General features: G+C 47.3%; 1 protein-coding gene across 1 annotated transcript in view; it reads right to left on the reverse strand.

The window, feature by feature from the left end:
• lrp6 (low density lipoprotein receptor-related protein 6) overlaps nt 1–13,850 on the reverse strand; it is a 218,511-nt gene that overhangs the window by 93,951 nt on the left and 110,710 nt on the right. Inside the window, exon 2 of the mRNA XM_072485350.1 lies at nt 8,751–8,948. Within this exon, the coding sequence (XP_072341451.1) occupies nt 8,751–8,948 (198 nt within the window). The remainder of the gene's footprint in view (nt 1–8,750; nt 8,949–13,850) is intronic.

Here is a 13,850-nt window from a genome sequence, read left to right on the forward strand (position 1 = left end):
CAGAGGGAGAATTCAGAATGTCCAATTCACCCAACAAGCACGTCTTTCGGGACTTGTGTGGGGAAACCAGAGCACCCGGAGGAAACCCGTGCAAACACGGGGTTAAACTTTGTTTATTTTTAAATGCTTAGACAAAAGGATGCTCAAAAAAAGTGTTAAAATTCCAAAACTATTCCACCACGGATTGTTTTTAAAATGATGTTTGAAAACCAAGACCTTCCTTCTTACGATATAAATACGCATTTGTGGAGGTGAAATGGAAGACCATCTTCGTCGAGATAAAGACACAGGAAACAAAATGGCAGAACAAAACTGCCTCAAATCTCATGAATGTACGTACAAGGAATGACTTACATATGCCAGATGAGTACTGAAGTTAGCCACAACCATTCCATTTTGGAAAGATCTACATCGTTCCCATGTGGCCCCAGCCAAAGTACTCAGCATGATGGAAAACACACTACAGAATTCAAAAGGATTCTTCCCTGATACAGAAAAAAATTTGTATTCAACAAAAGTGGATCTTTAAAATAAATTGCAAACTATCCCAAACTTCAACTTTGATCTCAGACTCATCACTCATTACCAGAGATCGGGTATATCTGGAACAGTTAGGATTATGCATCAGAGTCAAGTCATTCCCAGGAAATAAAGAGCTTTCATTAGGCAAATCCATCACTAGCCCGTTTTGAAAAATTAGGCAGTGAACAGATACCTGTCAGTAAGTCTTCAAATTTGATTAATTTCAATACCTTACAGTTACCAGTTACATGAACACAGCTATATATTTGTAGTCATTAAAATTGTTTTATCATTTGTAATATTGACAATAGTTTTTTTTTTAATTAGCATGGTGGTCAGTAAATCCTTGCTGAAAGAGTTAAAATCATTGCATGCAGCAGAGTTCCTGTGAAACTGCTCTACCTGCAAAAACAATGGACAAGGAGAAACTTTGATAGCCCATAAGGAGGTTACAAGTCATTGCTCAAGATAACAGGACTTACAGGAATCCTGTCTACAGGAGACTGGAGGATAGCAAATGTTGTCCCCTTGTTCAAGAAGGGGAGTAGAGACAACCCCGGTAACTATAGACCAGTGAGAGCCTTACTTCTGTTGTGGGCAAAGTCTTGGAAAGGATTATAAGAGATAGGATTTATAATCATCTAGAAAGGAATAATTTGATTAGAGATAGTCAACATGGTAGGTCGTGCCTCACAAACCTTATTGAGTTCTTTGATAAGGTGACCAAACAGGTGGACATGGGTAAAGCAGTTGATGTGGTGCATATGGATTTCAGTAAAGCGTTTGATAAGGTTCCCCACGGTAGGCTATTACAGAAAATACGGAGTCATGGGATTGAGGGTGATTTTGCGGTTTGGATCAGAAATTGGCTAGCTGTAAGAAGACAAAGGGTAGTGGTTGATGTTCAGCCTGCAGTCCAGTTACTAGTGGTATACCACAAGGATCTGTTTTGGGGCCACTGTTGTTTGTTATTTTTATAAATGACCTAGAGGAGGGCTTAGAAGGATGGGTGAGTAAATTTGCGGATGACACTAAAGTCGGTGGAGATGTGGACAGTGCGGAAGGATGTTGCAGGTTACAGAGGGACACAGATAAGCTGCAGAGCTGGGCTGAGAAGTGGCAAATGGAGTTTAATGCAGAAAAGTGTGAGGTGATTCATTTTGGAAGCAGTAACAGGAATACAGAGTACTGGGCTAATGGTAAGATTCTTGGCAGTGTGGATGAGCAGAGAAATCTCGGTGTCCACGTACATCGATCTCTGAAAGTTGCCATCCAGGTTGATAGGGTTGTTAAGAAGGCGTACGGTGTGTTCGCTTTTATTGGTAGAGGGTTTGCGTTTCGGAGCCACGAGGTCATGTTGCAGCTGTACAAAACTCTGGTGCGGCCACATTTGGTGTATTGCGTGCAGTTCTTGTCGGCGCATTATAGGAAGGATGTAGAAGACTTCCGGTTGCGGCGATGCGGAGCTAAGCCGCGCGTTTCGGCAGCTCCCACGACTACAGACATTCGGGCTCTCCAGAGGAGCCCCAACGGAGCTGTTTTGATTTAATCCCATGTGAGAAGGTGCAGTGAGGTCCCCCCTCACAATATATGGCAGAGATCAGCAGTGGAGCGACGAGGAAAGAGGCCCTGGAGCAGAGATCAAAACGAGGGGAAAAAAACTAGATGGCGGAGGGTGGAGAGCGAGCAGCGTGGGGGCCAGACCAGCAGGAGTTCCTCAAGCGATGTGTGGAGGAGCTGAAAAAGGAGGTGCTGGCGCCGATGCTGTTGGCGATCGAGGGGCTGAAGGAGGCCCAGAAGACCCAGGCGGTGGAGCTTCGTGTGGTGAATGAGAAAGTGAACACCAACGAGGACGAGATCCTGGGCCTGGCGGTAAAAATGGAGGCGCACGAGGCGGTGCACAGGAGGTGGGCCGAGAGAATTGAGGTCCTGGAGAACAGGTCGAGAAGGAATAACCTCTGGATTCTGGGTCTTCCCGAAGGAGTGGAGGGAGCTGATGCCGGGGCGTACGCGAGTACAATGCTCCATTCGCTGATGGGTGCGGAGGCCGACCCCCCTGGAGCTGGAAGGAGCTCATCGGGTCCTGGCGAGGAGACCCAAGGTAGATGAGCCACCAAGGGCGACAGTGGCAAGGTTCCACCGCTTCGCGGACAAAGAAAGTGTTCTGAGATGGGCCAAGATGGTGCAGAGCAGTAGATGGGAGAACGCGGTGATCCGAGTATAGCAGGATTGGAGCGCGGAGATGGCAAAGAGGAGAGCTGGCTTCAACCGGGCCAAGGCGGTGCTGCATAAAAAAAGAGTCAGGTTCGGCATGCTGCAGCCTGCGCGACTGTGGGTCACTTATCAGGACCGACACCATTATTTTGAAACGCCAGAAGAGGCTTGGACCTTTATTCAGATGGAAAAACTGGACTCGAACTGAGGAGATGTGGTTGTACAGGGGGTTGTAAATATGGGTAAAGAATATTGCATGGGTGGGATGATGGATGGGGATGTGGGTAGAGTCCTGGTTAAACTTCCTAAAATTTCCTTTTTGCTTTTCTGTGGACAAGATGATGATGATGGGGAATGTGGGCGTCGGTGCTGGAGGGAGGTGAGACTCGGGGATGAGGGAACTGGGATAATGGCCGCAATAGGAACTGCGCCATAGGGGGCGGGGCTGGCTCAGGAAAGCGCGGGCTTTTTCCCGCGCCAAAAAGGGGGGGGGATGGAGGAAGGTAAGGAGGAGGAGAGACTCCCACACGGGGGAGATCAACGGGAAGGCGGGGGAAGCCGGGGTCAGCAGACGTCAGCTGACTCACGGAAGTAATATGGGGGGAGCAAAAGAGCTAGATGTGGATCTAGCCGGGGGGGGAGGGGGGTATTCTAGGGTTGCTGCTGCACTGTCCGAGGGGAAACTGAAAATGGAAAAGGTGAACGGGGCGGGGGTCCCACGCCTGGGGGACTGAGGGTGCGGGAGGCGCGAGCACGGGACTGGCCTAAGATAGGAGATGGCTAGCCGGTGGGGGGGTAACCCCCCCAATCCGGCTGATCATGTGGAATGTGAGAGGCCTAAATGGGCCGGTTAAGAGGCCCCGAGTGTTCGCGCACCTAAAGGGACTGAAGGCAGACGTGGTCATGCTTCAGGAGACACATCTGTAGGTGGCAGATCAGGTCAGGTTAAGGAAGGGATGGGTGGGACAGGTGTTCCATTCGGGGCTGGAGGCGAAGAATAGAGGGGTGGCAATACTGGTGGGAAAGGGGGTGTCGTTTGTGGCCAAGAACATAGTAGCGGACAAGGGAGGTCGATACGTGATGGTGAGTGGTAGGTTGCAGGGGACGGAGGTGGTGCTGGTGAATGTATACGCCCCGAACTGGGACGATGCTGGATTCATGAAACGGATGTTGGGGCGTATTCCAGACCTGGAGATAGGGAGTTTGATAATGGGTGGGGATTTTAACACGGTGCTGGACTCAGCATTAGATCGTTCCAGATCTAGGACGGGGAAGAGGCCGGCTGCGGCCAAGGTGCTTAGGGGGTATATGGATCAGATGGGGGGAGTAGATCCGTGGAGATTTGCCAGGCCTTTTGCCAGAGAATTTTCTTTTTTCTCCCACGTTCATAAGGCCTACTCCCGGATAGATTTTTTTGTTCTGGGCAGGGCATTGATCCCGAAAGTGGAGGGAACAGAGTATTCGGCCATAGCCATTTCAGACCATGCCCCGCACTGGGTGGAGCTGGAGTTGGGGGAGGAGAGGGACCAACGCCCGTTGTGGAGGTGGGACTGCTGGCAGACGAGGAAGTGTGCGGGAGGGTGTGGGGGTGTATTGAAAGTTATCTGGAGGCTAACGACAACGGGGAGGTGCAGGTGGGAGTAGTATGGGAGGCGCTGAAGGCGGTGGTCAGGGGAGAGTTTATCTCCATCAGGGCTCACAGGGTGAAGAGAGAGGGCAGGGAAAGGGAGAGGTTAGTGGGGGAGATTTTAAGGGTGGACAGGAGCTATGCAGAGGCTCCGGATGAGGGACTACTCAGAGAGACGAAGTCTGCAGACAGAGTTCGACCTGTTGACCACAGGGAAGGCAGAGGCACAGTGGAGGAAGGCACAGGGGGCAATATACGAATATGGGGAGAAGGCGAGCCAGATATTGGCACACCAGCTCCGTAAGGGGATGGCAGCGAGGGAAATAGGTGGAGTCCAAGATGGCAGGGGAACTACGGTGTGGAGTGCAGGGAAAGTGAATGAGGCTTTTAAGGCCTTTTATGAGGAACCGATTAGGTCCCAGCCCCCAGGGGGAAAAGAGGGGATGCGGCGATTCTTGGATCAGTTGAGGTTCCCAAGGGTGGAGGTGCAGGAGGTGGCTGGTTTGGGGGCGCCAATTGGGGTGGAGGAGCTGGTTAAAGGACTGGGGAGCATGCAGGCAGGGAAGGCCCCAGGGCCGGATGGGTTCCCGGTGGAGTTCTACAGGAAATATGTAGACCTGTTAGCCCCGTTGCTGGTAAGGACCTTCAATGAATCAAGGGAGGGGGGGACCCTGCCCCCGACAATGTCGGAGGCGACGATCTCTTTGATCTTGAAGCGGGATAAGGACCCATTGCAATGTGGGTCGTATAGACCGATCTCGCTCCTTAATGTAGATGCTACGTTGCTGGCAAAAATGTTGGCCATGAGGATTGAGGACTGTGTCCCGGGGGACCAGACAGGATTCGTAAAGGGTAGGCAGTTAAATACTAATGTGCGAAGGCTCCTAAATGTGATAATGATGCCATCGGTGGAGGGAGAAGTGGAGATAGAGACATCCATGGACGCGGAGAAGGCCTTCGATCGGGTAGAGTGGGAGTATCTCTGGGAAGTGTTGAGGAGGTTTGGGTTCGGGGGAGGGTTTATCAGTTGGGTTAAGCTCCTGTATAAAGCCCCGGTGGCGAGTGTGGTCACGAATCGGCGGAGGTCGGAGTATTTCCGGCTATGTCGAGGGACGAGGCAGGGGTGCCCCCTGTCCCCTCTGCTGTTTGCACTAGCAATTGAACCTTTGGCCATGGCGTTAAGGGAGTCGGGGAAATGGAAGGGGGTGGTTCGAGCGGGAGAGGAACATCGAGTGTCGCTGTATGCAGACGACCTGTTGCTGTATGTGACGGATCCAGTGGAGGGGATGGTTGAGGTTATGCAGATCCTACGGGAGTTTGGAGACTTTTCGGGCTATAAGCTCAATGTGGGAAAGAGTGAGCTCTTTGTGATCCATCCGGGTGACCAGGGAAGAGGGATAGACAACCTACCGTTGAGGAGGGCGGAAAGGAGCTTTCGATACTTGGGGATTCAGGTAGCTAGGAGCTGGGGGGCACTGCACAAACTTAATTTGTCGCGGTTGGTGGAACAGATGGAGGAGGATTTTAAAAGGTGGGACATGTTGCCACTCTCGTGGCGGGTAGGGTACAGTCGGTTAAAATGGTGGTCCTCCCGAGATTTCTTTTTGTATTCCAATGCCTCCCAATTGTGATCACTAAGGCCTTTTTTAAGAGGGCAAGCAGGAGCATTACGGGCAAGCAAGACCCCGAGGGTAAGGAGGGGGTTCTTAGAGCGTAGCAGGGATAGAGGAGGGTTGGCGTTGCCGAATTTGGCTGGTTACTATTGGGCAGCCAACGTGGCAATGATCTGTAAGTGGGTGATGGAGGGAGCGGGGGCGGCGTGGAAGAGGTTGGAGATGGCGTCCTGCAAAGGAACAAGCCTGGTGGCGCTGGTGACGGCACTGCTGCCGCTCTCGCCGACAAGGTATACCACGAGCCCGGTGGTGGCGGCAACGCTAAGGATCTGGGGGCAGTGGAGACGGCATAGGGGTGCGACGGGAGCCTCGGTGTGGTCCCCGATTAGAGACAACCATCAGTTTGTCCCAGGAAGGATGGACGGGGGATTTCAGAGCTGGCATCGGGTAGGGATTAGATGAATGGGGGACCTGTTCATTGACGGGACGTTTGCGAGCTTAGGGGCGCTGGAGGAGAGGTTTGGGCTACCCCCAGGAAACACCTTCAGGTACATGCAAGTGAGGGTGTTTGTGAGGCGGCAGGTGAGGGAATTACCGCTACTCCCCGCACAGGGGATTCAAGATAGGGTGATTTTGGGCGTATGGGTCGGGGAGGGCAAGGTGTCGGCGATATACCAGGAGATGAAAGAAGAGGGGGAGGCTTTGGTAGAGGAGCTGAAGGGTAAATGGGAGGAGGAGTTGCGGGAGGAGATTGAGGAGGGGCTATGGGCTGATGCCCTAAGTAGGGTTAATTCCTCTTCCTCGTGTGCCAGGCTTAGCCTGATACAATTTAAGGTGGTTCATAGAGCGCATATGACGGGGGCGAGGCTGAGTAGGTTCTTTGGGGTGGAGGACAGATGTACGAGGTGCTCAGGAAGTCCGGCGAACCATGTCCATATGTTTTGGTCATGCCTGGCACTAGAGGGGTGGGGGGGGTTCTGGGGGGCATTTGAGCAAGAAAACACATGGTAGGATCCGGAAACTGACATGTACTGGAAGAATCCACTGTACAAAGTTTTGTATCTTATTGGCTTGCCATGTTCATGTCTTGCCACGCGAGTTCTTTTTTCTTCTTTTTGTTACGGGGGGGGGGGGGGGGGGGGGGGGGTTGTAAGGTAGAAAATAGTTATTGAAAAAATCTTAATAAAAACATTTTTTTTTTAATGAAGGAAGGGTGTGGAAGCATTGGAAAGGGTGCAGAGGAGGTTTGCCAGGATGTTGCCTGGTATGGAGGGAAGATCTTATGAGGAAAGGCTGAGGGACTTGAGGCTGTGTTCATTAGAGAGAGGTTAAGAGGTGACTTAATAGAAGCATTAAAGATGATCAGAAGGTTAGATAGGGTGGACAGTGAGAGCCTTTTTCCTCGGATGGTGATGTCTAGCACGAGGGGACATAGATTTAAATTGAGGGGCGATAGATATAAGACAGATGTCAGAGGTAGGTTCTTTACTCAGAGAGTAGTAAAGGCGTGGAATGCCCTGCCTGCAACAGTAGTGGACTTGCCAACACTAAGGGCATTTAAATGGTCATTGGATAGACATATGGACGATAAGGGAATAGTGTAGATGGGCTTTAGAGTGGTTTCACATGTTGGCGCAATATCGAGGGCCGAAGGGCCTGTACTGCGCTGTAATGTTCTATTGTTATAACGGTCAAGGACCACAGATGTGTAGGTTTGCTAATGAGTGAACAATATCATGGTAGACGTGCTTTGGCAGTTATTGGATATTGTAATTAGGCAAGTGTATAGATGCTTAAATATAATTGTAAGACACAACTGAAGTAATCAGAACTACTACATACATAGAACATACATTGCAGAAAGAGGCCATTCGGCCCATCGAGTCTGCACCAACCCATTTAAGCCCTCGCTTCCACCCTATCCCCATAACCCAATAACCCCTCTGAACCTTTTTGGACACTAACGGCAATTTAGCATGGCCAATCCACCTAACCTGCACGTCTTTGGACTGTGGGAGGAAACTGGAGCACCCGGAGGAAACCCACGCAGACACGGGGAGAACATGCAGACTCCAAACAGAGAGTGACCCAGCGGGAATCGAACCTGGGACCCTGGCGCTGTGAAGCCACAGTGCTTAGCCACGTGTGCTACCCAGTTGTAATTGGATATTGATCACTATACTTCCAATTGTAAAATGTAAAGTACTCAGTTCTTATACCTTTAGGTTATGTATTGTTCGGGAAGCTTGTATACCATTTTTATGGATTCGACTTCCCTACGTGAATAACCAGTAAAAAGTGTTCAGCGTGTCGTCTGGTCAGTTACGGAATGTTGGAAGTGTGGATTCCGTAACACTTGCTTTCACGTGCAAATAAAACAATACAGTTCATTGAGGCAGCTTTTGGACTTACAGATTTGTAATAAATTATCTAAATTCCAGCCAATTATATATATATTGCACAAGAAAGAAACATCTGGGGAGAACTTTATATTCCATGACTATTCTGATTTCAAATTTCATTTTTGAATTCCTTCCACTGAAATTTCATTTTAGTTTTTAAATGCATTTGTACGTCCGGTTTGTAGTCTTCTTCAGCGCACCATGAAAAATGTTTCCTGGAAGCTCTCTTTTTAACGGAAACAAAGAACTTGTTTTCTACCATTTATATGAAGAACTCCAACTGCCGAACTGCATTCAACAGACATGTCATAAGCCTCAATAATTGCAAATAAAGAATTTAACTTGATTTTTTCTCATTTTGGAAAGACCTACCGGATGCTTCCATCAAAGTTTGATCGATGGATGAAGCTTAGCTTAGCATCTGCCCAGTATAATTTTTCTTCTTCATAATCCAAAGTCAGTCCATTTGGCCAGTAAATGTTATTGTCAATTATAATTGATCGTGTTGTACCATCCATTCCAGCTCGTTCTATCTTTGGCACTTCTCCCCAATCTGTCCAATACATGTACCTAGAATTAAAAAGGAAACAATTGGATTAAAGCATTTTAGTATCCTGAACAAAGCTTTACATTTGTGAAGATTAACTGGTGGACAGGAAGCGAGTGAATAATTCAAATGCAGGATTAGTGGTGACACTATTTCCTCAATAGAAAGGGTGGATTTCTTTTGTAGGTTGGGTGAGGGGGCGGTTTGGGCATTAATTCCTCATTCCAATATTAAATAACTTTTCTTGAATACATTCATTGCAAACAATTTGTCTTTCGCTAACCATTGAATCCAACTGATTTAGTTTGCTGATGCCGATTCATAAATGAAGCAAGTGCTACAAGGATATTGATTCTTACAAACTATCAATGTTAAAACAGCAATGATTTTCCAACCATTTTTATGTTTTGTGAAACATAAATTCACTACAGTAATATATGATCAGGATGATTCAGTACCCAGCAAGGCATCAATTAGATTCCTGCACACAAGTTCAAGTTTTTAAACTCAACAACAAGCCAAATACATTCAACATGTCATTTGATCACTTCAATACTTGGCCTAAAAAGGGAATATGCTCAGGAAAAATGAATAAAACGTCAAATATGATGTGTCACATGGCTGAAGAACCCAAAGGCGCACGCTATTACAAGGGCATAAGAGGATGCGAAGATCGGTAATATCTTCCAATTAGCAAAGAATAAATTTACAAATAAGACAAATAAATAGCCAGTCCGCTGTCCATCTGTAGCATTGCGCACAAACTTAATGTGGTGAACCACTGTTATTGTAGTTCCAATGTTACTTACAGCGCTGTATATATTCTCTGTTACTGTTTGTTCCATTGTTGCTCAGTGTGTTATATATTGTTGTTCTTCCGTGGCTCCACCCCACTGGGTGTTGTATATAGTTGACTGATCTGTCGCCCTGTCTCCAGGCTACATCTTAGAGTATTAAAACCATGACTTCGTTTCCTACAACTTGCCTCGTGTGCAATTGATGGTGCATCACTTAATTTCAATTGTTTACTACAAAATAGCCCGCTCCCCTAAATGTCTCATTTGCCACATGTGCTGATTTGTGAGTTACAGTTGTAAATTTATGATGCTGTAACAGCAAATGGCGTTGATGTGATGCAGATGAATTTCCGAGCGCTCACACCCGATTCTCCGCCGCGCCAGCAGGAAAATGTGCAAAATACACTTGGAACAAGGTGGCGCGTGGATGTTGGGTCTCGCCTGAACAATGCCTAGAGCTGCCTCTGGAGTGCAGGATGGAGGCCACCGGCCTGGATCCTGGAACAGCACGGCAGTGGGTAAGGGAGGCATCTGCAGGTGGACTTCCAAATGCAGCGTCCTGGAGGGGGTCCATCTTTCAGCCTTGGAATGTTCCTGAGGTCCTCTTTCTTCGGACATCCACCTTCATTTTCAGGAGGTCCATCTTCTATCTTCAATAGTGGGAGAGCACTGTCGGCCACCTTCTCAATATGGTGCCCAGACTGGGTGGCAGACTATGCACCATCAGGCCTGCCCCGCCATAGAATGCAGCACAAAGCCCCACGCGGTGCATAATCGATGAAGTCAGGGCCAGAAGATTTGACTTGCTTCCACCGCAGCGGGGAAACACTCCACATTCTCGTCCCCGCCATGCACTTGGCACGATTATGCGTCCATCGATACTACTTATAATGTCACCCATTGTTATGTTAACAGCAAGAATTGATTTGTGGCATCCCATTTCAATTAACTTGGCTTCCCAGCATACTGTTCTGCAATTCTGCAAGCAAGACGATGTCAGAAAAGCCAGAGATTTGCAAATGACTGTCAGGTAAGAGAGGAATAGCAAAAGTCTTAATGAACACATGAAAAGAAAGGATCATTGAAGATAGAAAAGTGGCAGTGATAAATTGGTACTTTGCAAAGTATTGTGTGGAAAGGGGATTTTGAACAGGAGGTCTCACTCAATGATATCAGCCAATCGGTACCACGAACATCTGTGAATTGGTGCATTATGCTTTCAGGTCCCACTGATGGGACTTGGCTGGCACTTGAATGCAATACTGAGGGAGTGCTGCAACATTAGAGGTGCTGTCTTTTGGATAGGAGTTTAACCTAATTTTCCCTCTGGGTTTTGAGGGGGGGGGGGGGAGGAATAAAAGATTCCAGTGCACTATTTTGAAGAGCAGGTGGGGTTGTGTTCTGGACAACATTTATCCTTCAGTCAACAATATAAAAAAAACAGAGTATCTGGTTATTGCCACATTGCATCTCTGGGATCTTGCTGTGTACTGATTGCCTGCTGCTTTTCCTTGATTGCAACAGTAGCTAGACTTCAAATATACTTTACAAACTGTAAAACACACTGAGGCGACTGGTGATCTTGAATTGCTTTGCAGGAAAACAAGCCTTTTTTCTTTAGGCACATAGCTTTCAGAAAGCTGGCACAAGCATTTGAAGCCTAATGGGTTCCTTTTGTGGTGTAAAATTCGATGATTTTAGAGCATGTTCTTGTTCAGTAATTTTCCATTCTGGGGCATTTGTGAAGTAGTCGTTCAGATTATTCAGTAGAAACAGATGGGAACCACATGGAAATAATTTGGAGCAAACGTTACAGGAAACATTCTTCTCTCCTCTCAAATTCCTCCTTAAAAGGGGGAATAACAAGCCCCCTTTGCAACAATTTGTACTCGGTGGATAAGAGATGCCCAATATCCAATTTTTAACTAAATAATTTCATAATTGCAAAGCATGCTCCAATCTAGTGACTTTACCATTTACTCAGCAGTCACTGAAATCAATCACTGTTGTGAGATCGTTACAAGACTTTCCTCGCTCCAAGGCGATGATGCTAATAGATTATTTCTGCTCACTCAAATATTCAAGAGTAAGAAAGCTTAAATGCTAAAGATTTGATTATTCCCACCAGAAGCACAGCATATTGTAAATAGTCGCCCTGTAATCTTGAGGTTACTTTTGCAAAAACAAAGCATACATCTGTTATATTGCAGTCAATAATTACTCAAAAACTCAGCCATGCAGCTGCACCCAAAAATCCGCTCTTCAGTGAGCCTGAACATGCATGTTCACCAAACACAAGATATTCATTTTTCACATCAATATTCCTGCTGCCGTCTTTTAGCCAGGAATGGTTAGATTCTGTCCTCGAGGAAACTGAAAAGATGAACCTCTCTTCACGTGAATTCTTTCTTCAGTTCCATAAATTAAATAATTGCGAAGGTAGGAAATGCGGCAGCTAAACGTCACCAGGTCATTGTGAACTGTCAACTAAATCAACAAAAACCTGGAGGCGTTCCCGAGTCTCATTGATGGTTCAGCAACAGTCAATATGAATGACAAGCTGTCATCTTTGGGAAGGCCTTGCAAATCCTGCTGATGTTCACTGGAAACACAAATCAACATGAACAGCCGCAGGGGATCAGCAGCAAGAATGTGCGGGCAATTCTAAATCTAGGCAGCAGTGATTAATCTGGGCGGGAATATAAAGAAACATATTGTACATAGCTTTCTGCTGCCCTATAATTTCAGTGTTATTAAAGGAAAAAGTGGGAAGAACTCCATGACTGACAAACATATTCAATGTGTATCATCTACAACAGTGTTTTTCCTGGACCCAGTTTTGCCAACTGGCCGACCTTCACAACACATGTCACGTTCGCGCCTCTTTAATGTGAAAAGGGAACCAACCTGCTTGGTCCTCAAGATCTCCCTCCAATCAGGTTCACAGGAGGAGAGGGGCAATGCACTTCATCAGGTGCAGACTTCAGCCAGTTCCTTTGTGCCTGCATCTTTGTGAGGACGGACAATCTAACCTCACACATGGAGTTTGTCGTGAAGTGCAATAGCAACAAAATGCTCATCTTACTCAGCATTGGATACTCCTGGGAGATGCTACTCCAGAATTCTGACAGCCTCATGGGCTTTTGTCCTGTTTTTAATGTATCACAGTTCAGGTACAGCAGCGTAGACTTTTCATTTGGAGTCAGCTGGAAGTTAATAACTGACCCTGGGGTCTCAATCTCACAAAAGCAATTTTTCACCCACCATTTCTTTCAAAATCTGAAACCTCTCTCATTTTCCAGTACTTCACTGCAAATAACACACAAAGGCTTTGTGTCGACACAATTGACAAAACCATACCTCGAGAAGTCCTCTTCATACTGCTTTGTTCCCAAGTTGTTCTTCTTTGTAGGCTGTTAACCAGAGGCCATGAAACGCTGTACAGAACTAAGATTAGCACTATTCCATCTTGCTCTTCAGTTGTGAGATCCAGTCCAGTAGGTACACTGCCTATTTGTGTCTCTGACCGGTTCTTATTTGTAAGAAAATGATCCATCTTTACAGTCCTCTTGCTTGCCAGCAGCTAGAAAATGGAAGAGGCTCTGCTCTGTGATTTGGCACCAAAAGCACCAATAGAGGGTGCTTGACGCCAAATGTACTTGCCGGGCACGTGGACTGCTCACTGCTGCCGATTCTGGCCGGAAGACCTCACACAGCCTCATTTCCTTCTCATTTAAAAGGTTGCAGCGACCACCATTCTCAATAAAAATGCTGGTAGCGACATTCTCCCCTCCAAATCACTCACCATCCTGACTTGGAAATATATCGTCGCGCCTTCACTGTGGCCGGACCAAAATCCTGGAACTCCCTCCCTAACAGCACAGTGGGTGTACCTACACCTCAGGGACAACAGTGAAATGAAAATGAAAATCGCTTATTGTCACAAGTAGGCTTCAATGAAGTTACTGTGAAAAGCCCCTAGTCGCCACATTCCGGCGCCTGTTCGGGGAGGCTGGTACGGAAACTGAACCGTGCTGCTGGCCTGCCTTGGTCTGCTTTCAAAGCCAACGATTTAGCCCAGTGCGGTTCAAGAAGGCAACTCAAGATCATGTTCTTTAGTGCAACTAG

This window comes from Scyliorhinus torazame, chromosome 19, assembly GCF_047496885.1.
Source record: "Scyliorhinus torazame isolate Kashiwa2021f chromosome 19, sScyTor2.1, whole genome shotgun sequence".
In the NCBI taxonomy this organism is placed as follows: Eukaryota; Metazoa; Chordata; class Chondrichthyes; order Carcharhiniformes; family Scyliorhinidae; genus Scyliorhinus; species Scyliorhinus torazame.